This window comes from Oxyura jamaicensis, chromosome 20 (assembly GCF_011077185.1).
Source record: "Oxyura jamaicensis isolate SHBP4307 breed ruddy duck chromosome 20, BPBGC_Ojam_1.0, whole genome shotgun sequence".
Taxonomy (NCBI): Eukaryota; Metazoa; Chordata; class Aves; order Anseriformes; family Anatidae; genus Oxyura; species Oxyura jamaicensis.
In genome coordinates this window covers 13,071,711-13,099,616 of record NC_048912.1, presented here as the reverse complement: position 1 = coordinate 13,099,616, position 27,906 = coordinate 13,071,711, and the positions used below count along the sequence as shown (strand labels likewise).

The 27,906-nt window shown below is 41.3% G+C and overlaps 3 protein-coding genes and 2 long non-coding RNA genes across 9 annotated transcripts in view; 3 read left to right on the top strand and 2 right to left on the bottom strand.

Moving 5' to 3' along the window:
• The window catches only part of DIDO1 (death inducer-obliterator 1), a 56,487-nt gene extending 47,447 nt beyond the window's left edge, over positions 1-9,040 (top strand). For all 3 annotated transcript variants that reach the window (XM_035343810.1, XM_035343809.1, XM_035343812.1), the window contains one exon: positions 3,892-9,040. In XM_035343810.1, coding sequence (XP_035199701.1) covers positions 3,892-7,241 — 3,350 coding nt within the window. In that variant the 3' untranslated portion in view covers positions 7,242-9,040. The remainder of the gene's footprint in view (positions 1-3,891) is intronic.
• On the bottom strand, positions 8,143-10,728 carry LOC118176692. Its single transcript, XR_004755499.1, has 3 exons — positions 10,190-10,728; positions 9,687-9,770; positions 8,143-8,278 (listed from the first exon to the last, which is right to left on the bottom strand). It is a non-coding gene; the product is annotated as an uncharacterized LOC118176692 (long non-coding RNA).
• LOC118176693 lies at positions 9,719-10,183 on the top strand. The gene is made up of 2 exons (XR_004755500.1): positions 9,719-9,853; positions 9,988-10,183. It is a non-coding gene; the product is annotated as an uncharacterized LOC118176693 (long non-coding RNA).
• Positions 10,729-10,766: 38 nt separating the features above from the next.
• TCFL5 (transcription factor like 5) lies at positions 10,767-15,953 on the top strand. Its single transcript, XM_035343818.1, has 6 exons — positions 10,767-11,723; positions 12,408-12,594; positions 13,219-13,381; positions 14,008-14,251; positions 14,699-14,840; positions 15,524-15,953. Exons 1-6 carry the CDS (start codon positions 10,987-10,989, stop codon positions 15,641-15,643), a joined length of 1,593 nt encoding a protein of 530 aa, XP_035199709.1. The 5' UTR covers positions 10,767-10,986; the 3' UTR covers positions 15,644-15,953.
• A 143-nt stretch (positions 15,954-16,096) lies between these two features.
• COL9A3 (collagen type IX alpha 3 chain) overlaps positions 16,097-27,906 on the bottom strand; it is a 37,839-nt gene continuing 26,029 nt past the window's right edge. For all 3 annotated transcript variants that reach the window (XM_035343815.1, XM_035343816.1, XM_035343817.1), the window contains 10 exons: positions 26,151-26,204; positions 25,371-25,442; positions 23,541-23,576; positions 22,715-22,759; positions 22,108-22,140; positions 21,749-21,895; positions 21,058-21,112; positions 20,041-20,223; positions 19,688-19,765; positions 16,097-17,651 (listed from right to left, as the gene is read on the bottom strand). In XM_035343815.1, the coding sequence (XP_035199706.1) occupies positions 17,476-17,651; positions 19,688-19,765; positions 20,041-20,223; positions 21,058-21,112; positions 21,749-21,895; positions 22,108-22,140; positions 22,715-22,759; positions 23,541-23,576; positions 25,371-25,442; positions 26,151-26,204 (879 nt within the window). In that variant the 3' untranslated portion in view covers positions 16,097-17,475. The remainder of the gene's footprint in view (positions 17,652-19,687; positions 19,766-20,040; positions 20,224-21,057; positions 21,113-21,748; positions 21,896-22,107; positions 22,141-22,714; positions 22,760-23,540; positions 23,577-25,370; positions 25,443-26,150; positions 26,205-27,906) is intronic.

The window sequence follows — 27,906 nt, the reverse complement described above, 5'->3', positions numbered from 1 at the left end:
TTTAAAAAGTATATCAGCAGAGGGCATGCCACAGTATCTCTTGTTAGTTTAAACTTAGAAGGTATTTCTTTAAGTATGAAGGCATGAAATCTCTTCAAGCTATTTGGAGTACTCAGCCAATACCAATATAAAAAGCAGCAGTAGTCGAACAACTGATTTTTGAGGCCAGCCACTCCCATTCGGCAAACGTACCTTAACGTGTGGCAGTGTTACGGTGGCGGGAGTGATCTCTATCACCGAATCGAGATACACAAACCTGATGATAGCTTTCAATCACGCTTTCACAAGTAACTGGGACAAGAATTTAAATGGCGTGTTGATAATGATTACAGAATCGCTTGTATTGGTCTCTGCAGTTAAAAAGTATGGCAGAGGTATGGCATAGGTCCGTTCCCCAAGTTTTCCCACCATTGTGCAGAAATTAGGGAATGTATCCTTAGTGGGGCAGTTAACTTCCTAGCAGCTGCAGATGATAGGGACAATATGTGGCCATTATATAGATAAATACAGCAAAACTGATTTCATGAAAAAAACAAACACGTATTTAAGGGAAAAAAAGTAACAACAACAAAAATAGTAATCCCATACTAATATATTGTTTTAATAGATTTAATTACAGGATGTAACTCGATAAAACCATTGTGAGCTTCAGATACAGAATGGATTTAAAAATATTTTATAAATAATTTAGCATTGAAAGCTACTAACGTAGCTTGCAGCACTTAAAATGCTTGCTTGTGAAAGATAGTTATTGAATGGGATTTGGAGACGGCAGCCAACATTTTCATTTCATTATTACCTAAAATTAGGCACTTAACCTATTTATGGATTTTGAAACCTATTTATGGGTATGGAAATAGAATGGGACTGAGCTTTGACGTGCTGGTCTACCTGTATATTTCCTTCCAAAAGAAGCACTTACTGTGCGATCGCTTTGGATTGAATGAATTTAGAAACTGGGTTAGGTATCTGTTGAAAATTACAGTATCAAAATGCAGAGTTTTAATGGATTTCTTCTCTGACTAAGCTAAACAGATTCAGTTATAACCATTGTTAATTTACCACTGGAATTTATCTTGAATGTGTGTTTAAGTTTTACTCTATTTTTATTAGTAATGATCTCTGTTTCTTATAAGGATTCAGAACTGATTTTTTGCTGTTAATTTTAGATATACAGTCCAATGGATTTTTGAAACCTGCTAGTTTCAATTATTCAGTGTTTGAGATGCATGTTGTGACTAGTTGTATAAATCACAGGTCTCTGCAGAAGAGCAGGTAACCAATACGTTAGTGACAGAAGAACAATGAATGCTTACTAGGAGTTTTTGGGTGAACACAGATTTGTGAGATAACTCTGCAGTGGTCGATGCTGACCAAATGTGGAGTCATTACTCACATGCTGATAAAGGAAAAACATAAAGTCACTCAGAGTGAATCATAACTATTGAGTCTATTCAGACTGTACACAGTGAATAATTTTCTTCCCAAGTATGCTGTCTTTTAAACTATGCCGTGATGTTATGTATTAATATAACTTCACCTGGGGTAGTAAACTATAGCGATCAGAACTGCTAGAAGTGCTTTTAGGCAGTGGGTTGAAAGGAGTTTTTAATTGGGTGAATCAAGGATTTATGTGATCCTTTCCAAATAATCTTAGATTCACCGAAGATAATCACTTGTTTAGTTCATGTCCTGCCTCCTTTCATTGTACATCTTTTCATCCCTGCCCTCTTGCAAGGGCAATTTGTATATGCACTAAATTACAAGCAAATCTTAGTTTTGGTTAATATAGCTAGTTTATTTTCTTCATGCGTTTATAATTGCCGTGTGCATACATACATATTTCTAACCATGGAAGAAAGTGAAAATTGGCAACACAGAATACCGAAATACTATATCTGGAGGAGAAAAAAAACTTGGCACTGAGTTTTAAATGTACAAGTAGGAAATAATATGTGCTACACAATGAAAAATAGAGGTTTATTTAAACCAGCATGTCCAACATCCTCTCAGCCACAGAACTATGTAAAACTCAAACACTGGACTGTGAAATAATCTGAAATCAGCTGTGGAACTAGAATGCATTCAGTCAAATTTCATTATTATTGTTTCTCAAAATACTTAAAATGAGAGCTGTTTCTGATAGGAAACCTCAAGTAATTTTTACATTGGCCTCATTTTTTTCTGTCTTTTTGCAAAGACTTTCTAGTGAGTAACCAGATTTTGCTGGTTTCTCCATTATGTGGAAAACACTTGCTGTACTATTACCAGTCACAACCAGAAGAACACAGAATTTCAGAATTTATCAGGTTACTGCTTAATGAAATATTTATGCTTAATGGAACTTCGTTGAAGAAGTCGTCTTGACTTACCTGGTTATAATCCTCTTGCGGAGAAAACCTCACATTTAACTTAATAAATAGGCTTACCTCATTTCTTTCTCAGCATACATGAATATAATCTCAACTATATAAACAAAGACAGCTGATGTGATTTTCTCATTAGATAGTAAATTTAGGAGTCCCCTTAAAACATTGGATTCAGTTTCTTTCAGCAAAGGTTCATACTTATGACTGTTAATGGCAAATAGAATTTATCTGCAACTGTGGGGTTTAGTTTGTGTTTTTTTTTTTTTGTTGTTGTTGTTGTTGTTACCAAGAAGTTTTCAGTGGCAATAATTAGTTATTTGTAAATTGTTCCTTCATAAGCAGTTGATTTTGTTTAGTAACAAAACAAAGATATACATAAATTAATTTATTACACTCCTTTGAAACACTTACAGGGTCATGAATAGAAGGGGCAGTGTAGGTTTTAGAGTCCTCATCATTTAACACAGTAAATCTGTTACTTTGCCATTAGTTTTGTTTCTATATTCCTGGTTCCTAGCTGGATGCAAATGTTAATATGGCCCCCAAATGTTTTTTCTACATTTGCCACCAACTGTATGTTAAAGGATTTATTCCCTGCTCTTTATTCTGGTTGTATCTGTCTTCCACAAGTGCCTGTGGGAAATGTGAATGTAAATGGAAGGAAAACAGTAATGTGAAACAGACCTTCAGATGTTTGCATTTTTCTGCTTTATGAGAAACTCTCTGGTCATTTTTGGAAATGCTTCTTCAAGGATTCGAGCCTGAAGCTTTCACAATGGAGTGATTCTGCTCACAATATTTCTTACTTATAGAAGGGTCTCTGGCATCAAACTCAGTTCTACAACAGAAGGTTGAAAGTCACCTTGATGGAATGGTGTAAATGCCAGTCTAGTTTTTCAGCACAGATTAGATCAGAAATGTAGTTATGAACTTTAACAATGCCTTGTGCTTTCTTTGTAACAGAAAGTGAAGTGGTGGTGGTGGTGGTGTTATTGTTTTTTTAATAGCATTAGTTTTTTTTCTCTTTATTTCTGGTTCTTAAATTCCAGCTTAGCCCTACAGAAAGTTAGATTGCTTGTCCGGGTTTTCTTGCTTATCAATATCTCTATGTATATAACGTATTTGCAAAGTATTTTGAAAGGAAATATTTGGCTGGGGGGGAAGTGGACAATAAGTAATAATACAAAAATAGGAAAACTTTCTTTAATTTTTGAGCATTAGAGACATTTGCAAGGACATCTTTTAATAATCATACCTGTTACTGCAATATTAAAAAATATCAAGGAAAGAATTTAAACCTTTTTTAGTTACTGTATACAAACGTATATAAATAATAAATAAATATAGATACATAATGCTTATGGGTTAATGCAATTGCCACTAGGTCATTGCATGAAATTTAGAAGAACTGTTACTGTTGTGACTCTCATAGCTGCCATTATATAATATGATAAGTTTCTCTTGAAAGCACAGCTAAAAATAGTAGTTTTTTTACATATACACTCTTTGTGTTCCCTTTCAGGTCTCGAGTCTTCACGTCCGAATTTAATTCTTGGATTGGTTATCTGTCAGAAAGGGAAGCGTCTTGCTACTGGCATGGATACAGACAAAATAGAAGAAAAGCGCAGCCGAATTCAAGTGCAAGATGAAACAGAAACATCACTGTACTCTAAGGGGCCAGGAGCTTCCTCACAAGAAAAGAAAACTCCGAAATACACGCTGTATTCGGGAGATTCAGCTGTAAGTACAACACCACCTGGATCTCCTCCACCTCCACCCCCACTTGCCGTTCCAGAAACCTCATCAGTTACACCTTCAGTATTAAAAATACTGTCCTCGCTTAAAAGTGGAACCACAAGTACTGTAACGCCCCCAGTTTCAGCTACTGCTTCTGCAAGTGCTACTGCTACGCAGTCTTCATCCTCAAAAACTGCCACACCTCTTGAGCACATCCTCCAGACACTTTTTGGAAAAAAGAAGACTTTTGCACCTCCTGCTAAGGAGACTGAAACTGTCCAGTCTTCAAATCAGGAGGCTCAAGCAGCTGTTGATGGAGGTGTGTCAGCTGTTCCTTTGCTAGATCCCATTGTACAACAGTTCGGACAGATGTCAAAAGACAAAGCTATAGAAGATGAGGAGGATGACAGGCCATATGATCCTGAAGAAGAATATGACCCAGAGAAAGCTTTTGAAATGCAGACTGGTGAAAGCAAAAAAGTATATAGTGTGGAAAAGCCCAGTAACGCAGCAGAACTAGAGGATGAGGCCTATGATCCGGAAGACGAAACTATCTTGGAAGAAGCAAAAGTTACGGTTGATGATTTACCTAACAAAATGTATACAGACACAAAAAACACTTCTATGGAAACATCTGCTTCATATGTGCCGGATTTATCTGCATCTTCGTCCTTGGTGGAACAGCAAAAAATGTTAGAAGAATTAAACAAACAAATAGAAGAGCAGAAACGACAACTAGAGGAGCAAGAAGAAGCCCTCAGACAACAAAGGGCAGCTGTTGGTGTTTCCATGGCTCATTTTTCAGTGTCTGATGCTTTAATGTCACCACCACCCAAATCTTCCCTAATAAAGACTGAGCTGTTCCATCAGGACCAACAAGCTGCACAAAACGTAGATTTACCTTCATCTTCCAATCAGCAAGCACAAGTTTCCAACCAGAGCTGTGACCCACGGCAGAATAGAGACCCTCGACAAGCTAGAAGAATGGCAACAGAAACTAATGACGGCACCGACTCTCGAATAAAGCCACAGGCAGCACAGAATGAGATATCCACAAGGGAAATTTCTCAAGCGAGTTTTCCAAATGCTTTGCAGACTTCACTTGGTAAGGAAGATAAAACCTTAATTTCTGCTACTCAGCTTAGTTACAGTGGTGATAATTGGGTTTCAAGTGAAAAGGCTTCTACAGTGTTGCAGAAAGAGGCACCTAATAGCAAATTTGAAAACACTGCTCAAGTTAATTTGGAAAATGTGAGTCAAACATTTTCTGCAGAGCCTTCTACATCCAAACCTTTACGTAAAGTGCTGCTTCCGACACCTCCAAGTACATCTTTTCAGCCTAATTTCTCCGCATCTAATGACAGTCAGTCTTTGCAAGATATGCATAAAGTATCCTGGTCAAATGAGGCAAATACAATGTTTCCTTCTCAGGAAAAGGCAGCTGGTCACTTTGAACCAGACAGGGGTCTTTCTTCGGTGCAATACGAAGAACAAAGAAACCCTCAGTCTCATCAGTTTGTAGAACAAACTGACTCTCCATCAGTTCAGAGTGAGGGTGGGCCTCTCCCACAGCACTTTGAGGAAAACCGAGCTGGAGGTCCATTTTCTTTGTCTGGGCAGAAAGGAGGACCTCCAGCACCACTGATGCTCAATGCACCCGGAGGACCTCATGGACCTAATTTTAGAGGACCAGCGCCACAGTTCTCAGAAGAGCATGGTTCTCCAAATAATGATGGGCAAAGAGGAGCTGCCCCTGGAAGATTTGGAGGTCAGAAGGGTCCCATTCCTTCTTTATTTTCTACACAGCATGGACCACCATCTCTGTTTGGTGACAACAGGGGCCCTGCTCCGTCTTACCATCCAAGAGGAATGTCACCATCTCAGTTTGAAGATCGTAGGGAACCTCACATGGAACAAAGGGAATTCCCAGATTCCCAGTATAATGAGATGGTCAGGCCTCCAGGACAGTTTGAAGGACCTGATCAACCTCAGTTTATGGGAAACAGAGGACCTTCACCTTTTCCTTTTGGAGGTCAAAGACGGCCCGCACCAGCTCAGTTTAAAGGACAGAGAGGAGGTCCGCAGTTTGGAGGACCTAGAGGTCCAGCCCCTAGTCATTTTGGGGGACCAAGAGGGCCTCACCCGAATCAATTTGAAGGGCAAAGAGGTCCAGCTCCAAACCATATACCCGGCCCACGAGGACTTCTGCCACAGCCATTTGAAGAACGGAGAGGAGGCAGTCCACCACCCAGGTTTGCCAACCAGAGAGGTCCAGCACCACTTCAGTTTGGAGGACCAAGAGGATCCACACCTGCAATGTTTCCAGAACAAAATGAACCTCCTCCTTCTAGATTTCATTTCCAAGGTCAGTCACCACAAAATATGAAGTCAACCCCAAGACCACTCCTGGACCTTCCAAGTCATCCACCAGCCCACAGAAAGGAGATGTGGGAGGAAGCTGGCCCGTCTGCACCTCTTTCCGGTATTTCTGGACAAGGGCCTGAGTCAGAAGGACAGTGGTCAGGATCTGACTTCCGAGAAGGCAAAAGTCCTGAATTTAGAGGCCAGACTTTTGAAGGGAGACAGAGAGAGAGATACGAAGGAGGAAATAAAGACAAGGTTTTAGATCAGCCAGAGCCTCAGCAAGCAGATAACCGACAAAGTAGACCCTTTGAGGAAAGACGAAGGGATCGAGAACATGGCAGACCTTGGGAAAGAGACCGTGGCAGAAACTGGAACAGAGACAGGGACTGGGAGAGACACAGAGACAAAGAATGGGACAAAAACAGAGACAGAAACCAAAACAAAGATAGAGAGAAAGACTCAGAGCGAGGTAAAGACTGGGAAAGAAACAGAGACCGAGAAAGAGCAAGAACCAGAGAGAGAGAATCCTACAGGAGACGTGACAGAGAACGATCAAGAAGCAGAGACAGAGATCGTGACAGAGACCGAGACCGGGATCGAAGCAGGGAAAAAGAAAGAGATCGAGACAGAGATCGAGATCGTGAAAGAGGGAAAGATCGGAAAGATCGGAGTAAAAGTAGGGAGATTGGTAAAGAGATGAAGCCAGAAACACCTAAGGAAAGTCAAAAACCAACAGAAGCAGAAGCTTCATCTTCCACTAATCAGTCATAGAACTGTAATTGCTATTACATTTCCCACAAATAACATACAACACTGCAAGGACTGAGTCAATATCTTCTGTATATACTGTATATTGTCACCTTTACAAAAATGCTGTTGTAAATCTAGCCTTACAAAATGTACTGACAAATTAGCAATTTTTAAACAACTGTGAATGAGAATATTCAAATAGGTAAAAGGCAAGAACATACTGGACTTTCACTTGCTGCATTTTGTGCATAATGTTTTTCTTATAAAAATTCACAGCGTTACCTGTTCTGAAATTTTGTTTTTTCTACTTGCATCTTTATCTTAAAATTTCCATTTACAGTACAGAAATGGAAAAAGTCTAAGAAGAGCATATTGCTTTTTAAAATTATAAAGTTATGTTTTCCAGTAACTTGAATTGTAATTTTATAAGAGAACTTAATCCAGACCTTAGGAGCCATACCTTTACATCTCATGTATGTGATATTTTGGTGTCAAAATTGTTCCTACAGCACACGCTTTAAAAAAGGAGTCAAATATTGCTGTCTTGCTTAATTTACAATGGAAGGGTCATGCGTATTTAGGAAAAGGCTGCAAAAGAACAGTGTTATTAATTATTGGATGGAGGATTTGAAAATGGAATGTTATAAGCTTAAAGTGCACTATCTTCCTTTTTATATACAGATATTTTGTGTTTTGAAATCCATCTGTTAAGTGTACAATGAAGAAACAAGCCGTACCTAGTTTTTCGTGAGGATGAGAGGTTTTTAACTTCACATTTTTACAAACCTGCAATTCAAGAGTATATAAAAGTAGCACCTTTATAACCAGCAAAAAAAAAAAAAAATAATCAGATATTTATTGGCAAAGAGCTAAGACTATGAATGAATTGGTATACCAAAGGAAAGAATAAGTTTATTAAATAGGCCATTAAATCTATTTCTCTGATTGAAATGAATTATTTGGAGCATTTCTTGGGTTTTGTTTTGGCAGAACTTTTGCTGGAGATTTAAGGAATGTCTCAATTTTCCTGTACTTTCCACTCTAAAAGCGTTTCGCTCCTGGAGAAAAAAAAAAAAAAAAAAAAAAAGTGTCACTGTTGTCAGATCCTGTTTATGCTGGTAGTGTATATAAGACTGTCCACTGAAAAAGGTATAAAACTGCATTGAGCTTGAAAAGAAGATTGGTAATACTTAATGTTGTGATTCAAGAGGGAAATTTTTCACTTTGAAATACATTACACTGCTACTTTTCATGTATTCTTCAAGTATGTAAATCTAAAGAATGAAATAAAGAAAACCCTGCTGGTTTACATTTTGACCTTGTAAATTAACCGTCACATAAGTATTTTGATATTTTTATAAAATAGTTTTGCAAATGTAAAATTAGATTCCTATCAACATTTGCATCTTGAAGTCTACATTACAAGTAGCACGTATGTCATGTATCTCACTACGGATTTTACAGTTCACATTGGTGCATCTCACAAGTCCTTATACATCAAGGATTTGCTGGTTGAAATATTCGTCTGTATTCTGAACCTGTAGACAAAATGTTAAAATGCAAAGAGGCGGTATTAAATGCAAACATCTACTACGGTGTAAGATTTTTCTTAATGAGATGTTTCTAATTTAAAAACATGCTGTTGTTTCTAGAGATGTTTCTAATTTAAAAGTATGCAAAAAGCAAGTGTGTTTGTTTAGGTTTACTTGATAGAAATTTCTGTAAATTGTATTTTATATGACAAAATATATAACTGTACATTAAAATATGGGACTTCACAGGTTTTTGTTACTATAAGTAGAATAAACATCTACAGTGAAGTGTTGTCCATTTCTTAAATCTGTATGTGTATATTATTTTCTAACTAGCTTTGCTACTTCTCAGCGTGCCAGAGGAGTCACCACAAGAGGCTGATGGCACACAAGTTTCATTTCCATCTGCTTAACAAAAGATATTTTACAGGATGCCACCACTACCAACTGATAGTTACTTGTAGGTGTTCTGAAAAACATGTGAAAGTCTGTTCTTGGGATTTTTCTCTCCGTTGTAACACATGCCCTAATTTATTCTGAAGATTTTGTTCTTTGGATTACTTTCAGATTTTACACCAAAAAGATCTGGAGAAAAGAATAATTAAGTAATTCAGTTTGGCTTTGAACTATGGAAATACTAGATTCCCAGACCTTTCATTGTTGCAAAATAGATGGGTGAAAGTTTTCTTTTTCCTTATAGGAAACACTCTTTTATCACAGATTAGTTTGGAGAATCTGTTTGCAATTAAGGAACAGTAAATGCACCTCGCTCATTTTCATGGCCTGATGTGCTAATACCCCTTTACAACTCCAGAGGACTGGAAAGGGGCTTATGAGTCAGTTTCTGTCAAAGAAGTTTTTACACACGGGTGAATTACTAAGGCGTTTGCAATTTAGGAACGAGGAGCTATGTATGCTTCAACCTCCACTGTACCTGCGTGTAGCAATCTCCTGCCTCCAGTGCTGCGGAGATGTGCTCAGGGGAAAAAAAAATGGCAGAAAGGGAGGAGAGACCATCCTGCAGCAATGAAACAAAGCACACGTGTTAATTTCAAAACATGATGGCTTTTTTCCTCCCACACTTTCCCCTCCTGATGGCTGGTGCGACGGTGGCAGTTGAGGTGGCCCTGGGGCCGTGTGCGTAGCCCCGGCTGGGGCCGCTGAGCCCCCCTGCGGCTTTTTTTTTTTTTATTATTATTATTTTTATTTTTACTTCCTTTTTACTTTAGTTTTAGGTACCGGGAGCGGCTGAGGCCACACAGCCGCCGAAATTAGCGAACCTCGTTGGGCTCAGCAGCTGAGCTCCGCCTGCTCTGCGGCTGCGGTTCTCTCAGTGAAGGCTCTCTCCTGCGGGCCGACGTTCTCAGACTCGTGTTAGGGGATGCATTCCTGCCGTGTTCGCATCGAATGGGGAGGCTTGACGCGGAAAAACAAAACCTTTGCAGCCTTTCCTCCCCTCAGCGTTCCCCTGCCTTCCCCCCGGCGTTCCCTCACGGACCGCGCTCTCCGCGCCCACCCCGCCGGTTTCTCCAAAGCCTAAACCGAGACAAAACGCAAAGCCCCCGAGGCAGGGACCAGAAAGGAGGACTCAGCACCCGTTCCTGCGGGGCTCCGAGCCTGAGGGTGTCCCGCAAGACTGCGAGAGGCCGAGCCGCCGCCTCATGGCGGTTGGCGGCGGTGCCTCAGGGCGCAGGCGCCGGGCGGGCGGCGGTTGCGGGCGGTTGGCGGCGGCTCCGCGGGCGGCCGGGAGGGGTTGGCGCTGCCCGGGGGGAGCCATCGCTCCCCTGAGCGCTAGGGTGGGCTGGGGGGCGGCGGGGACCCTCCTCGACCGAGCCCAGGTCACCCCTCAACCCCTCTCCGTCCCTCCACCGAGGGGCTCCCGGCTCCCGTCAGCCGGAGCCCGTCTCTCGACGTCCCCCGGGGTCCTGGAGCGGGGGCTGCTGTGAGGGGGCCGCGGGCGAGCAGGCAGCCCGGAGCCCCCCTGCCGCCCAGAGCCCCCCTGCCGAAGCCGGGTGCTGGCAGGTGAAATCCCTCTCCCGTGAGCAGCGGCGTCTGGAGCTGGGGGTGCTCGGAGCTGGAGCCGCTGCCTTGAGTTCTCGTGGTACTGAAGTTACAGAATCTGTATTACGTTTATGTATTTTTTTTTTTTTTTTTACTGTTACTGGTAATTATTACAGGTTTTACGGTTTAGTGTTTGAAAGAGACGTTGGTAACTGATTAGGTGCGCTGTAGTCATGTCAGGATCAGGATCGGCCCCAGAGGAGCCTCGGACCTCCACTCCTCCCAGCACGGCCAGTGTTCCCAAGCCTGCTTCGGCTGCTGGCGGACCTGGAGGCCCAAGTGACGTTTCCTTTGGTGAGCAAAACCTTAGCTTCTCCACCACAGACCTCAGCCTGGTGGAGATGACGGAAATAGAGTACACCCAGCTCCAGCACGTACTTTACTCACACGTGGAGGCACAAGCTGCTGAAGGTGAAGTAGAAGCTAGGGTCAGTTCCACTTTCTTAGCTGGCAGCTCCGCAGAGCCCCCTCTGCACCAGGCCTCAGTGAACGCCAGTCAGGACGGGTGTTCCTCAGACAGCTCTGGGAGCCAGGTGGTTTTCCCGGTTATCTGCCAGTCAGGATTTCCTCCTGACAGCAATTTGCTAAGTTCAAACCCCTTTGTGGGCCATGTTGACTTCCAGGAGCTCAGAATGATGTTACTTAGTGAGTCCAACCCCCCTGCGAACCAAGCAGATAAAACGCCCAAGGGTAGCTCTGTAGAAGTCGCAGGACACAGTTTAGTAAAGGTTAAACGTGACAGTTCTGTTGGGACAAATAAAGAAAACATTCCTGTCAAAAATTCGGCACTGGCATCAGAGTCTAGATCTAAATCTGCAGTCAGAGTTCGATTGGAAGACAGATTCAACAGCATCCAGACAGAAAAACCCAGATGTCAAGAACCCCAAGAATCTGGAGTAACTCTTAACAAGTGTGTTGTAATTAATTTTAGTTTATGTTGTTAAGATATGTATTTCATATAGTTCAACACTGTTTTTCTAACTAAAATCTATGAGCAGTACTTCTTTAATACGCGAACTGGTGAGTTGGGCTTTTTTAAACTGTGCCAGTTGCACTTGGCTGCAACCCCACTGACCTCTGACTACTTCCTTCCCTATATTGCATAAGTGGCACAGAATGCGGTTACAAAATTAGTTAATTTACAACTTTATTCTTGATAACAACATGTAAATGGAGGTGAGAGACGAACATTAGCTACTTTAACTTGCAACTTGTTGAAAGCAAGGTGGCTTTTGATCCTAATAAAACATGAGGAGCAGTTGGTTGTTATAATTAATGATATAACTTGGAGGCCTGACTGTGAGGGAAAACTTCCAGCAGTAATACTGCCCTGTAACTGTATTAGCGTGCTGATAAAGCATTTTATTGGGCCATAAAGCAGAGTAAGATACCTTGCACAGAATAAAATGCCTTGTCAGCTGATTTCTTATTTTTTTTTGTCGCCGAGGTAGGAGATACAACAGCAGTAATGATTCTTTTTACAGTAAATGAGAGTGGTTTCGTGGTGATAGTTACTAGACTAAGTGTAGCTATAAATTTTTCTGTGCTCCTTGTTTTTCAAGTGCTCAGTCTTGTTTTTTTTTTTTTTTTTAAGTTTAGTAACATTGATTCGACAGCCATCGGAACTGATAGGTGTTCCTCTTCACCAGCATCAAAACAAGTGCGCTACATTGCTGAAAAATAAGACTGTACCTACCACGCCTTCTCTACAGTTCACATATCCATTGTTTACTATGAACACGTGTTCTGCTTCTGGGAGTGCTAATCCTTCACAAGCACAGGTGGGTAGATAATATATTCTGGACTAGTTGTACTCTGCTGATTTCCAATGCTAATACTAATCTTTTAGGTGTCATAGAATTCTAAAGTCTTGTGTTAAACTGTGACTTGATATCAATAGACATGATTAGTATGATCTATGATTTCATTAATTTATTAATGTGTTAATCTTTAATGCTATCTAAAGTAATTCAAGCCATTGTGTGGTAGTGTGGTAGTGTCATTTGTAAGTGTGCATCAGATATTAATCAGTAGGCCATTAGGTTTCTTGAGAGAAAGATTTTATTTTAGTATATTGGCTTCGCTTATTCAAGGGGAGAAGATGTTTAACAAGTATTTTTTTAATAAAAACAAATTAGATTTTTTTTTTTTTTTTTTTTTTCCCCAAACTCACAGTGAGCTCTGGAGCAAGAACAATAGCGTGGCATTCAGGAAATCTCAGAGTTGTATTTAAAAAAAAAATAAATCATTCTGTTAAAATCCCATGGTTGTGTTCTGCAGAAGTAATTGAGATTTCTCATACAACACTGAATCAGGAAGCTAAAACTTAAGAAATTCACATGAAGATATCAAAATTGTCTCCTTTTTATGTAATCCTCTAAGTATTTCATTTTTGGTTTTCACAGACCTCTGGAACATCTTGCACTATCTTGGAAGCTGCCAAACATCAGGACCTTGGGATACCCCGAACATTTTCTTTCTGTTATCATCAGGATATTGAATCCACAAAGCAGACAGTAGGTGCTATGAATAAAGCTTTGCCTGAGGAAGTTTGGATTAAAGTTGGAGGTAAAACATTTGTCTTCTTTATACTTAGGTTTCTCAGTCCTCCAAATCTGTATTTTTTTTTCCCTGTATTTGCATATTTTCCACATTTAATATGATTGTAGTTATTCACATGTGGTGTGGTCTTTGTCTGAGATGTACTATAGGCAATATGGAACTAGATTTCTCCCCACCCAAAAAAGTTCAACACCTGTAGTTTTAGCTATACTTCCAAAATTGTTTAGCACTTCTAGCTTGAAATGAGAAAACCTGAGGCTCTAAAGTATCTTTGAAAGGCTGGGCCTAGAGTAAGTAATTGGATTCTTTCTACATTTTTGACCCAAAAGTTGATATAGCAGATCCAGTTGTTACCTGACTGAAGAACAGTTAAATGACTTCCTCAGGTGCTAATCAAAGGCAGGCATGATCTCAGGGGGTTGTCTGAGAAAACAGAAGCTAGGTGGGTTTTGAAACAGCAAGCAGTGCCTTTGGGAGTGGGACACGTGTTACTGTCAGAGGCAACCAAGTTGGCTATAAAGCTTCAGAGATGCCCCATCCACGTAAAACAAAACATAAATTTTCAATGATGGACATTTTCCATGATCAATAGGAGGGTTTTCAATGGGTCTTTTCCTCTTTGTTTTGCAAAGAAGACACGTTATGCAAGCAAGCAATAAGCAAAAGAAGTTGCAGCCGAATAAGCCCATTGGAAGCAAGCGTAGATCGCAAACCTCTTAGTGACATTCAAAATATGTGTGAGAGCCAGAGCGCTGCGCCTGCCCAGGGCTCTTGGCAGTCAGCACAGTCAAATCCAAGTGTGCAGGTGCAGAGTGGTACACAGGAAGGAGTTGCTCAGCGAAGAGAAAGACATAACCGCATGGAGAGAGACAGAAGGTAATTGCTATGAGGAGCTGCAATACAAAGTTGTTGAAGCCTAAAATACTGATACTGTAACACTCCCATCATTATCCAGAGCGAGAGGTAAATCTGACACGTTTGTTTTACTCACAAGAAAAAGCAATGCAAGTGGTGAGGGTTTGGTGTCAGAGGAAAAAAATGTATGTTTAATTGTGGGCTGCTCTGTTGGGTTTTTTCTCTATAAACAAAAAGGGTATTTTAAAACATTTAACCAGCTCTAGAAAGATAAGGAAACTAACATGCATATAACATGACTAATTTACAAATATAAAGCTTGTAGTGAACAAAAGATAGCTAGCTTAAAATAGAACAAAAGCAGTCCCCAAACTTCATGGCTTGTAGCAGATGCGAGTAGTCTTCTTTCTTTATTTTTTTCCTTCTTTCTCTCCCATCTGGATGATAACCTTTTGCATTTGTCTTTAGGCGCAGAATCCGGATTTGTTGCGATGAACTGAATCTGCTGGTTCCCTTCTGTACTGCTGATACTGATAAAGCAACAACATTACAATGGACAACGGCATTTCTGAAGTACATTCAGGAAAAGCACGGCGATTCACTGAAACAGGTTGGAATCTAATTTTATTTTTGTCCTTGATAAAACCGTGAAGCATTTTAAAGTTACTGTAACGTAGCTCATAGTATATGGGGTACTTCTTCTGGGTGCTGTTTGTGAAGGATAACTGTATCATTGAGCTCTCCTTTTTAGTTTGTTTTTGACCAGCTGCCCTCAGAACAGTTTCAGTTCAGCAGCCTGGTATCAGAGGCTGTCCTCAGGGTTTTCAAATTTGATTGTTTTTTAGCTAGACTCACGCTCAGGAATTGTGCTGTCTTGACGTTGTAGAATTAGGGACTTCAGTCCTTTCTTTTTTTCTCCCCTCCCTTTTTCTCTATTCCCCACTTGTTCACAGAGGTGTCTTCTAGCTAGCTGGCATGAACTGGTAGGTACGTGGTGGGCTTCAGGAGCTGAATACCCATGGTATCTCAAAATGGATGAGAGTAGGAAAGGGTTATACGCCCTATAAGCTTTCATGTTCCTACTGCAGTACTTGCAGCCCGAGAGTAATTCTGCCTCTGCCAAGTATCTTAAAAGAGTAGCTGGAGTGTGTATAGGAAGTCCTTGTCAAGATACTGGCATAGCCCCTCAGAAAAAAAGGTGTATTTGGGTCTTTTCAAGACAATAGCGAAACAAAAACATAAGTAAGTCTCAAGTAATTAAGTGTAATTGTTTTTTATTATTTTGATTTTTAGGAATTTGAGACTGTGTTCTGTGGTAAAACAGGCAGGAGACTAAAACTAGCAAGTTCAGACTCATTTGTAACGTGTCCACTGCAGGAAAACACACATGGCTATGGAGACCAAGTAGCTTGAACTGACTGCCTTGAACTGTATCCAAAGTGTGGATAAATAAGTGACTTTTTTTTTTTCTTTCCTGTTTACATGCTGGGATTCATCTGATTGTGATGAATTTGCTATGCTCCAGGAGTGACTTAAAAATATAACTAGTAAAAATGCATAAATAGAGCTGAACAGAAAACATTCTTAATTCAAAATGGAAAGAAATTTGACTGCCAGCAATATAAATCAGTGTTCTGTTACAGGGGCTTTGGGACTAGAGGCAATAAGAAATTGTTGTGACACCTTATTTTTCTCTTTTTGCTCTTTTTCTGTCTGTGGTTGTGCTTTTTTTTTTAAGGTGATACAGTACAGTTAGGAATAGTTTCAGAACATCAACCTATTCTGTTATTTTAATGACTAGATGCAAATGTATTCTTTAAATGTAAAAAGGAATTAAAGGTACCATATTATAATGCCCTTTTTTCCTGATTTAAAGTTTAAAGGTTATGTTGGTTAATCGAGTAAGTGCATAGTTACACCTGTGCTGCTAGTATGGGATCCATGTTTGCCATGCATAATTTAATATTCATCACTCCAAAGAGTAACACAAAGCTATTAGCGTTGTTTTTATAGTGGTGCATTATTTTAATGCCTATCACACAACTGCCCAGCAGTTTCTTGTACTGGTTAGTCCAAAAATGGCACATTGTAAACAGCAGACTATTTAAATGCACGAGCTAGTTTAGTATTTAAAGATGAATATGTCTCTGTTCATAAGATTCAGCATTTAGGGCAGAGTGAGACAGAATATTGTGTGAGCTGAAAGTGGCTTTATTAATTTTGGTGATGATAGATGATGCCAGCAGGTTTTAAAGTACAAAAAGGTCTCAAAATAAATACTATTTTAAATCACGGATATTGACAATTTTGCAGCAATTTATTTCCAAACAATCCTAGTAAAACCAATTTTGGAATATAGAGTTCATCTGAGCATTTGATGTGTATAACGACACTTATAACATCACAAAGAAAAGGTTAAAAAAAATCTCCTTTTATTTTTACAACAGTTCATACAGTTTTGTTTTTTTTTTTTTGGCTGAACTTCAGAACAGCATCCTTTCTTATTTGGGGTTTCGTTCACAATTACTGTGCAAATAGCTTAAGTAGAGGTCGTGAAAATGCTGTTACTTAACTTCCTTTATTATCGTATGGAAATGTACAAAAACTCCCCCCTGTAAGTTAAAATATATACAGTGCACCTTTTGCAGAATTTGATTGCAAGGCCTTAGCATTTACTAGTATTTACTATGTGAGATGCAGTCTGGAAGCTGAAAATAGCATATCCATAAGCTATGTTCCTTGCCCAGAATGTTAAGATGTCCAAATACTGGCTATTTCAATGCCTAACTTCCACTGATGTAAGTAGCAGTCAGGTGCCTGAACACCTTAACAGTGCGGATGTAGTGCACAAACCTGCATAACCGTAGGAGCAGCACCAAGAATTCAATTGCCAAGGCTCAAACTTTTATACAGAAAAGCCGTGATCTTTAGTACAGCTAGGGAGATGATGGTGGAAAGGAATGCTTCCTCTTGCAGGTCTCTTCAACAAAGGGAGAAAGGGAAGGTGAGGTTGTTTAGCAGTAAAAATTCTGGAAAATAATTGGGGGAGGAAAAAATACTCATAAAGCATCTTTAATTACAGTTGTCATCTGATGCTTTCTTTTTCATAGAATTGAATTACTGTGTCAGTCTCCACTTAATATAATAGAAGGAACATCTGTCCATTTATCACTAGGAAGATTCTGTTTTCTTACAATGCGCTCTTTATTTAAATATTCAGTCACTTCTCCACTTCTTGTACCGTTTTATGATTTTTTGGAAGTCGATGCTCCAACAGCTCCCATGCAAGCCGATGTGTCGCATATTCCTGGAGTTCCCTGAGCCCCAATAGCACCAGGAGTACCAGGATCCCCTGGGAGACCGGGTTCACCCTGAGCACCGTCACGACCATTTTTACTAATTCCAGGTACACCAGGAAGTCCTAAACAGGAAGGGGAAAAATTATTACATGAAATATTTCTTGCCTTAAAAAAATATATACATATAAATATATATACCTATATAAACTTAGATATACATATATAAAAGTAATATAAATATATATTACTTTTAGAGTTCTTAAAATACTTTGAGTGTCTGTTTATCAGACTTGTTACAGCCTGTTGAGTGCAAGGTGTTGAATAAATTTAGCCTGAATCTAGAGTACATGTGTTGGATTTTTTTAGGGTACCTCTCAGTTTACTGGAATTACCTGAGTACAGCTGAAGGCAGATGTTTAGCATTGCGCTGTTGTCACTGCATGTGTGCATTTTGTCTTTTGCTGACCGGTGTAACTACCTTAGTGTGTGCCTCCATGAATGACAATGGTTAATTTGTAATCAGAATTATTTTGCAGGGTCCCTGAGAAGTTTGCTCAAGGGATGCTCTCGATGTGCGAGCTCACAACTTGCTTCCTGTGCCAATAGGAGCGCTCGTGTCTATCCCTACTTCCCTGTCCCTAGTAGGAGCAGTGCTATTTTGCTGCTTCAGTTCATTGCACCTCTCTAAGTCTAATCATAATTAAGACTCTGAATAAGGGAAGGAGAGTAGTGAGTGATGATACAGAACCTCCTTGATACTACAGATAGGGAGCTTCCTTTATACCTGTGTCTAATTTCAAAAATTTTCTTAGGGTGAAATAAGTTTTGTTTATTAGCAAAACCAATTTCTGCTTGGGGCAGACTTGAGCTATTCTTTTTTTTTTTTTTTTTTGACAAGAGTTATTTCTATAACAAGAAGCTATTGAAACTTTTTTCAGTACTGTAAAATAAGATTGTTTCCTTGAAGGACAGCTATATGAACAGATGATCTATAAGCCTGCATTTGCATCTTAATTGTGATAAAGAAATGGTGCCTGATTGTTTTCCTTAATTGCATCTACTGTTGCTCTTACATTTCATGAATAGGACAAACGCTCTCAATAGCTAATACATGAAAAATAGCATCTTTTTACATGCTTTGGAAAAGATATTTATGTATTATGCAATTACTTTATGGAAAAATCTGAGAGAAATGAATATATATATTCTGTTTCTATGAAAGTATATGGATGTAGAGCCTGTTTTTGGTGCCTGTAACTTATTAATTGTGAAGATGTAATCACAATTAGAAAAACTGCTTTAATAGGCAAGCAAAATAAAAAATATACTTTCAAACTTTCTAATAGATATTCATTAATTTGCAGAAATGAATCTTTGAGTCCTCTGATAAAGGATTTCTGGGACTATAGCCAAATACAGAGCAGTAACACCACTGTATTCTACATCTGTAGACTAAGAAGTTATATTTATTTCTGGCAAAATGAAGTAACATCCCCGCATTTCTCTGCAGAACTTGTCTTGTTTAAGCCAGAGACATGAACTCATTTTGCAGGACTATAGCTGCTAATCCTGGATTCAGTTTTCACTTGCAGGCATTCTGTATCAGAGCATGAAAAAGACAAATGTCCCTCTAGACACAGAGTGCAGGGAACAGGCAGCAGGAATGATTCTTTTGTCTTAATCTGGAGCCAGAATTTTGCTGGTGTTACACACCTTTACACAAGATGATAAGTAGTTTATCAGCTAAGTGATTATAATGTATGAAGTACCACTGACAATAATAACCTGCTGACACTGGCAACCACTCGAGAGTAGTTCTGAAAGGTCCTGACCTTCAAATCTATAAAAGCTCCTGACCTTTCACAGACATTAGTGAAAGGAACCAAGAACAAATGAGGAGTCTGGTTGTCCCAACTGCCTTTTCTCTAAAACATTCTCTGAAACGTTTAGGACTAGATGGGAGTGGCACAGAGAGGGGATGTACTAGTTAAGTTCCACTGTTCAAATTGTGTGCACCTGCTGTATGCACAGGAAAACAACCCTACTATGACAATTACATGGACAAAGGGACTACAGCATAGTGCCAAAAACATGCAGAACTGTTCTTCTTTTGCCTTTACTTTAGTTACAGTTCATTTAATTATTTGCACATCCTTACCTTGAAGTCCTTGATCGCCATCAGGTCCATCGATACCTTGTCCAACGGGTCCTTTATCTCCCTTTTCACCAGTGTCACCTTTAATCACAAACAGACAATTTCAGCAAAGAGTTGTATACAGCAGCCAGATCTGAGGACAGGGAGGGAAAAGATTAAGAGGAACTCAAAATCCTCAGGATATTGCAAAGATCTCTGCTTGCATTGCATCCTAAAAGATGCGAGCAGAACTGCCCTCCAGAACTCAGGCTGCCCGAGGCCTGATCCATTCCCCCTCCACTGCTGTAATCAGTATAAGTTTGTCATTTTATTTCAGTCGGCATGGAAGAAAAATGGCTTAGTTCAGCCTCGCTTACCTCTGGGACCAGGATCCCCGAGCTCTCCTGTTGGCCCTCTGTAGCCAGGAGGCCCACGAGCACCGGGATGCCCAACGCTTCCCGTAGCCCCAGGAGGCCCTGGGGGCCCGGCCGGGCCAGGCCGACCCGTCATTCCCGGAGACAAGGGCTTCCTCAGGTTAGCAGCTAACTGGGCAATTTGATCTGAAAAAAAATAAAAAAATTAAAAACTGCATGTCCAACATTTTCACTCTTTGCTTAGCTAATTATCATTTACCCCCACATGTGCTTAATTGAGGGAGCAGTTGAAAACTGGGTATCTGGCAACAAAGCAGAGCTGCGTGCTTGTGCAGATCTTGCCTCCTGCTACTCCTCCAGTCTTGGGGCTTCTGGCAGGAAGCAACTAAACACTGCAGAATTTGTCCTGTCAGCTCATCTGTAACATTTTAATACCCACTGAGGGAGATCTGGGTCAGAAATCTCTAGGTGTTTTAAGTCATTAATGTTTCCTGGTTCCTAAACCACTTCAAAAGATAATGAGTATTCTGGAAAACAATACTTAAAACAAATTTTCTGAAACAAGCAGTGCTGAACGTAACCTCTAAAAGAAAAACATTACGTTCAAAGAAAGAAGGCCTCTTCTTGGGAGCTGGCACCTGCCTGGTGCCTGCTCCAGGGAGGCACGGTGTGCCGGGGAGAGGCGAGTTGGGAGGAGGAGGTGGGAGCTGATGTGCAGAACGATGCAGGCTGAGGGACACACCTGCCCGCGTGGATGCAGGACATATCTGTCAAAGATTCCTTCAGCATGCTTTGCGTGTTGCCCTGGTGAATCATTTAAAAATACTAACTTCAGAATAATGAAAGACAACCCAGACAACATGGTGACCTCCTGAATTATTTCTGTACACTAAACATCAGCATATTTTTCCTAATTAAGTAGAAAAAATAACAGATCTCAGCAGCTGTCTTATGTTTGGGATCTCCTCATCTTCAGCTAAATATGGCAACTGAAGCGAGTTTTCTCCCAGACATACTCACCATTTATCATCTCCCCACAGAGTTCTCTTATATGTTGTTCACTGGCCTCTTTGCCCTGCAATTAACAGAAGAATGCTGCCTTATAAAAAGCACATTGTTGATAATTATCACTGACAGAAGCTTCAGGACATGAAACTCATTTCCAGCAGCTCAATAAGAAGCATAGGATCCTGCATGAAGATGAGTTTTTGTTCCACCGCTTCAAAAGACGATGGCTTCAATTTAGGAGCTTTGTCACAACATTAATGGCAGAAATTAATTTTAATGTTTAAGGCCAGATATTTAATCTGAGGCTTATTTGTCCTTTCCTGAGTAATTAAACATGCTCTGGACCACGACAGAGGCCTAACATTTGAAGTACTGATTAGGAATTGTATATTTAAACTTCTAATTCACTTTTGCAATGACCACGGTGACTTCCAATGGATGCAGATAATCTGTTCGTATTTCACTGAGTGAGATTAATTCTCAAGGTAAACATCTGGGGGGATTTCAATTCTGAGGCTTACAAAAGGTTCATCTTTTTCTACTGGTGGCCTCTTGGTGCGAGACTGCTAGCTTGTCTGCACATTTACTTACTTTTGTCTGTTCAAATGCAGGATGCAACTTTATTTTTTCGATACGCATCCAAAATATGCATTGTTCACTGCAGGGACTTCTTAACCATGCCCCAGAAGCAGACAATACTTACAGGAGGCCCAGGTTTTCCTGTGATGCCAGGAACGCCTTGCTCCCCTTGATGGCCCATGGGCCCTGGGTGTCCTGGAATCCCTGGAACTCCGGCTGTCCCGTTAGGTCCCTGGACACCTTTGGGACCAAGTTCTCCTCTTTTTCCTGCCTGTAATAAAGAATAAGAAAATTAAAAAACACAAGACATGATCCATTATTTTCTCATGAGGATTAATTAAGTCTTTCCTCAAGTCTCTCTAACTCACCAGGCTGACCACATGTGTTTAAAAACAGTTTTTGGAGATACATCATTGAAAGATACAATAACCATGCTTATAAACAAATGTTACAGGGCACAAGTCTGCAAGGCCTGCTACATACCTCTCCTTTTTGGCCAGGAGGACCAAAGGGACCCTGTTAGAAAGAAAAGGGCAATATCAAAGAACAATCCTTCAGAAAACAGGCATCCAAAGTCAAATCTCCTGCTCTGCAAGATGTAGGAAGCAGCAATGATGACACGCACGTGGCACCCAATCGGCTGTTCTAGCAAAGGGGCCGGGAGACCTGGTCCAGCCCTGACACGACTGGGCCCAGCACCCCGGCACTAACAGACTGCCCCGGGTACCAGCACCGAACGCAGCCTGGCCCCTTCTCAAGATAGACAAAATCTCCCAGGGACAGAGCAGTGCCCACTGCGCCCTGCTGCTCTGAGGAGCAAAATGACAAAAAACACTGACGTGCCGCTGCGACAGCCACACCGTCTGGCTACCCATCCAGTTCCTCCTGAAGGGACCAGGGGAGCTGACACATGCCCAGGATATCCCGAGTTGGAAGGGACCCACAGGCTTGGGTTGTCTTCTACTTTTTGCAGGCAGTGGTCTAATGATGGTGGTTGGAGCTCTTCGGTGGTTAACTGATCTTATTGGTTCTTGAGCCACGGCTCTCTAGACCCCTCTATTATTTGAGAATTCAGTGTGAGGACACCTACCAGTTCTCCTTTGTCACCTGGGAGGCCATCTGCTCCAGCAATGCCCTGAAAGCGAGAGAAAAGAATTAACATGGTGACAGCAGCGTGTGAAAGTCAGGCATCACTGGAGGCAGCACAAACCACTGCACTCTGATTATTACATGGCAATTAGAGCAGATGATGAACATTGTTATGGTGCCTATATGGCTTCAGAGAGGAAGTTATTTCAAGACAAACAGAGGTTAGGCTGGACTTTGCCTTAGCAACACAACAGACCTCACAGGCACTGAGGCTGGTAAACAAAACACACTTGTTGGCAAAGCACTTGTTTTCTGCAAAAACAAAGTCAGGCGTTGACATAAGCTATACATTTGATGAAAACTGTCTCAAAAGCTCATCACTGAGGGGGATCCAACTGTGGAAGCTAAGCAGCACAAAGTAAAAGATTAAATTAGTCTATTAGCCTGCCAAGCTCCAAGGCTAGGACAAATCCCTTCATTAGTCACAGGAACAGCCCTGGTGAAAAGCTGCGCTTCCAAACTTAACTCAGGAGGAACAGTGATGCGAGGAGCTTATATACGGCGTGCCTTGTGGTTACCAAATAAACAGCAAGAGTCCAGCATTTTTATCATGGCATTTTCTTATGTCTCCATCAGAACAGACTGCATCTCTCTTGCCAGCACCAAAAAAATAAAACAAGAAGTGTTTTATTGGTGTCTGCTCCTGAGTACTTTCATTTGAGGGAAGGAAAAGCAGGCTGTGCTGTCAAAGGCTGCACCTCAGGTATGGTTTGAATGTCTCTGTTAACTGCAGAATGAAATTCGTCACAAAGATCAGCTGCACTTACCTGGTTACCTTTGGGACCAGTAACGCCGGTAGGACCCTGAGAATAAAAAGACGACAAATGAGCTCAGTGTTTTTTCCTCACCCTTCACACATTCACTCACGCAGAAAGGGACTGGGAAGGAGCCTTCTAACTGCTAAGTAGGAGGGATCAAATCTCATTCATACTTCTTAGAAATAAAGAGATCGTGAGCATCCCTGCTAGTCTTGTAGCGCACTCTGCAGTCACCAGCGTGAGCTGTAGGGCAGGTCCTCAGGCCTCATCCCACCCCTGCCCAGGCAGGATCCCACTCAGGCCTGGTGCTCCTCTCCTCCCCAAGTCCTCGTCCTACCAGGCCCTTCCAGAAGTGGTTTGGCACTGCTCCCCCCTGCCCAGCATGGGTTATCCACACTGACCTTTTTCATACCATCCTCTTCTGTTTCCTAAATGAAGCTAAAATTAATTCTGTGCTTTACATCCTAGTCTCTTAAACCCGTTTCACAAAACTCATCTTTCTTGACCATCCCAGGGCAGGAATTCTGTTTTTCTTCTGCCCTTCTGTTTTTCATCATTGTCATCTTGCTATCATGACTGAAATACCAATTCTACAAATCTGCCAATTAAAAAGTGAGGTCCCGAATGATGCTGGTGGGTGACTGATCTCTGCCTTCCACACTGGATGATGTGAGAAGGAAACTGAATTTCCTCATGGTATGAGATGAATGAGAACATTCATTTTATACTGAGAACATTCATATTATATTTTCTGGGGTTATCCTAACTTGCTACAGCATGTTTTCCTGGGGAAAACTGAACTGGGAGCTTAAGAAACAATCGAGAATTACATCTTAGAGTAACTTCATTTAACTTCAGAGCCAGAAATAAAACCTAGATTTTTTTGCTCCTGGTCCCTTTTTTTTTAAGGCATAAATTTTTCCCTCCCTCTGCTCGGAGCAGCTCTCCGGATAACAGGCAGCTCTGTGCGGGGGCCTCTGACCCTCTGAACACACATTTTTCACCACAGCAAAGCTATGAATTTGGGCAGGACCCCACAGCTCCACAATGACGCTCCTGTTTTACACGTCTAGGCTCACAGTCCCTCCGACTAAGGGGCTTTTTTAAACCTGCCTGGAGCCTGCACAGAAGGGTCTTTGTGGAATCCCCGTGGTGCCGCAGCGATCGTTTACACAGAAACTTCACCTTAAAGCTGGAGTCAAGGCTGCCGACAAACACACAGCTACTGTTCTCCTGCAAGCCCCGAACAAATGCCATTCACTTTGCTCTGCTGGCTTCTTTTAAATGAGAATGAATTCATTTAAATAAAAAGTCAGATTTATTCTGAGGTGTGGGGCCCAGGTGTGTTGCTGTTTAGAAAGAAATCTCTGAGCAAATTGTAATTAAAAAAAAATCCAGAAATCCTAATCAAGCATCTGAAAAGCAAAAACGCGTGAATCTGCTCTCCTGTGTCCACGAGGAGCTAGTCTTTGGTCAAATAAGCACACAGAACAGAAAAAACAATTGTCTTTTCTGGCTAGGACAGGATCCCAGAGTCTCTTTTAAGCAATCCATCTTGTCTAAAAATAGTGGGAGTTCCTGAACTGAGCTGGAAACAAGGCCAGGAATATGAGGTGAGACAAAAGAGGGGATGCATGAATTCTGCTCCCTGCCGTCTTGCTCTGCCTGGGGCATTCAACAGCCAGAAGGGTGGGCTGGGATGCCCGATGGAGCAGCCTTCTACCAAGTGTACTTGTGCTTGATGTCATGACATCAGCTACATTGTGTTTGGGGCCCTGTTATGCTCTGGTTTCACATCTCCCACACAGGAATTAGTTACAGATATTATCTTCTCCTTACCCTGTCACCAAACTCTCCCCGAATTCCAGTTGGACCGGGAAGGCCAGGTTCCCCACTGGCACCTTTAGGACCCTGTTAGGAAAACAACAAAAAAGAGAGTTAGAGCTTAAAGTGTCAGGAAACCCTGCACGTCTTGACATCCCTGAGTTCAGCAGTATCCATAAACTGTTTGAGAGGGTTGCTTGTCTTAGTTCTCCCCTCTCCTTTATTCCCCAGGACCTAGGGACCGCTTGCATGGTTGGTACAACTTTGACTCCAGCCCCACCACGTGTCGCAACTGGTCGGCCACACTGACAAGGTGCTCCAGCCTGCTGCTGGTAACATCCCACCTGTACCTCCTGATCGAGCGATGCTCCCAGGCGCAAGCACCATGCATCACTTCTCAGCCCGTTCACAGGGGAACGGAGAGGGGTTGTGAACATTCCCTTGGAGAGAAGAGGAAAAAAACCGAGCCCCCAGAGCAACAGAGGGGAAAAGGAGTTCACTAAGAAATACAGGCTGAAAGTGCCCAGGTGGAGAAGAAAGGAAGGTGTCCTCACATAGATCAAGCTCAACCCCTTATATAAAAATACTCAATATCACTGGTTCCAGCAGGCAGCTTATCTGGTCGCATTTGTTCTACTGCACATGTGTTAGGAAGGTGGTAACCTGGTCCTGGCAAGGTAAGACATTTCTTCCCATCACCTGTTGCCACCAAACTGTTGTCTTGCCAGAGGTCTGCAGAAAGCAGCAGCCTACCAGAACGTGGTGCACGTGAAATTGCCTTGTCAGCATACCAACCTGGAAGCCTCTGACACCCGGGGCTCCCATCGGGCCTTGGAGACCAAGCGGGCCCTGAAAAGAGAAGGATAAGCTTTGATAAGGAGATCATTTGTGCAATTAAATTGGCTCACTTCTAAGAGACAGAAAGCATGCAGTGCTGTACTGCTGAACATTTTTCCCAGTGGCCTTGATGACACAGCCATTGCAGTGGTGTTGGTGTGAACTGAACTTTATATTGTTACTAAATAAAAATAATACTGTCACTAAAAAAAAAATACAAAAATGATATTTTTACTAAATAAAAATGCTTATCTATATATATGCTAATGGTTAGGAACATGTCACACTCCTGAAGAGTACAGATCAGTGTCAGCAAAAGGTGTAGGCATAACAGAGCACGGACAATACACATTAAAGATCTGCTCTCCCAGTGTTGTGCTTTTAGTTGATCCAGTTCTGTAAGAAACTGCTGTGAAACAGGCTTGGACATGAAAAACGACAATTGCATCCACTTGCTTGGACCCTTTCACAGCCACCTCTGCCAGCTGCAGTGTTAAGGGACACAAATCAATTCCAAAGTGGCTGCTGCAGACGGAGGATCAGTCAGCACAGCCTGCCACTGTACCCAAGAAACCAGCCAGCTACTGGATTGCAATGAAGCTGTGCCTTGTGCGAAATGGCATCAGTATTTTTTCCCTAAGTATTTCTTTCCCTGATTGCTAGCTCTACAAATTCACACTGCTATCCGAATACTCACTGTTTCATTTTTTTTTTTTTCTGGTCATCACCAAGAGGAAGAGGAAATCCTCTTGTGATGTGCGACTCACTGTACAAACTAAACCAGTTGCCCTTATCCCTGCCTGGGTCTTGAGACCACTGTGGTTGTAGCTGTGTACAAAAAGCAGGGTCTGTCCAGAAGGAGCCCATCTGCTGGAACAGCAAACATCATCTTCAACGAGCCAGACAGCTGCTCAGGTATTTCTGTGGCTACTTCTGTTTTCTGCTTGTAGTTTAACGAAGAACTTTGAGAATTAAAAACAGAGCTCTAAGACAGTTACATTAAACCACGTCAAAAATGACTCTCTTGAAATCCTGCTTTAAAGTCGTGGTACCTGATAAAACCTGACAGTCTCTGAATGGGAAGAAACCCGCGTTTTGCTGTGACAGATTCAAATTGCTCTGAGCCTGATAGTCTTAACACAACACTGGACAAATCCTGCATCTCTCTTAGAACAGCCAAGGCTTAACGACGTTTCGTATGAATTAGAACTCAACCAACACAAATCAGAAATTAGAAACAAGCAGGGCTTCAAATGCTATTGCATCCATGTCAGAAGCCTGCACCAACTTCATCAGCTCAATTGCATTTGTTCTTTAGCTATAACAATCCGATACCTTGCGTGGGGTGGCAATTTTGGTGAAAAATTGCCGACATAAAAGCAAACATCATTAATTGAGTTTATTTCTAAGGCTGATTTTTTCCCCTCTCCCTGGCCATCTAAAGAGCAACTGCTCCCAAACAATAAATTATACTGTTCAATTTCTTTCAAGTGGCACATACCAGAAATCACGTTAGACTTGCTGTAGGCTTCTGGATTTCAAAATGAGATTAATGGATGAAAATAATAATAATAATAATAATAATAATAATAATAAAAACCAACAAAACCACTGGAAGGTCAGGTCCAACCACAATGGCAGCACTAGCTGGGGAATGAGAAAATAAATGGTACCCTTGAATTTTTAGTATTATGAACAAAATAAAGTTTTTATC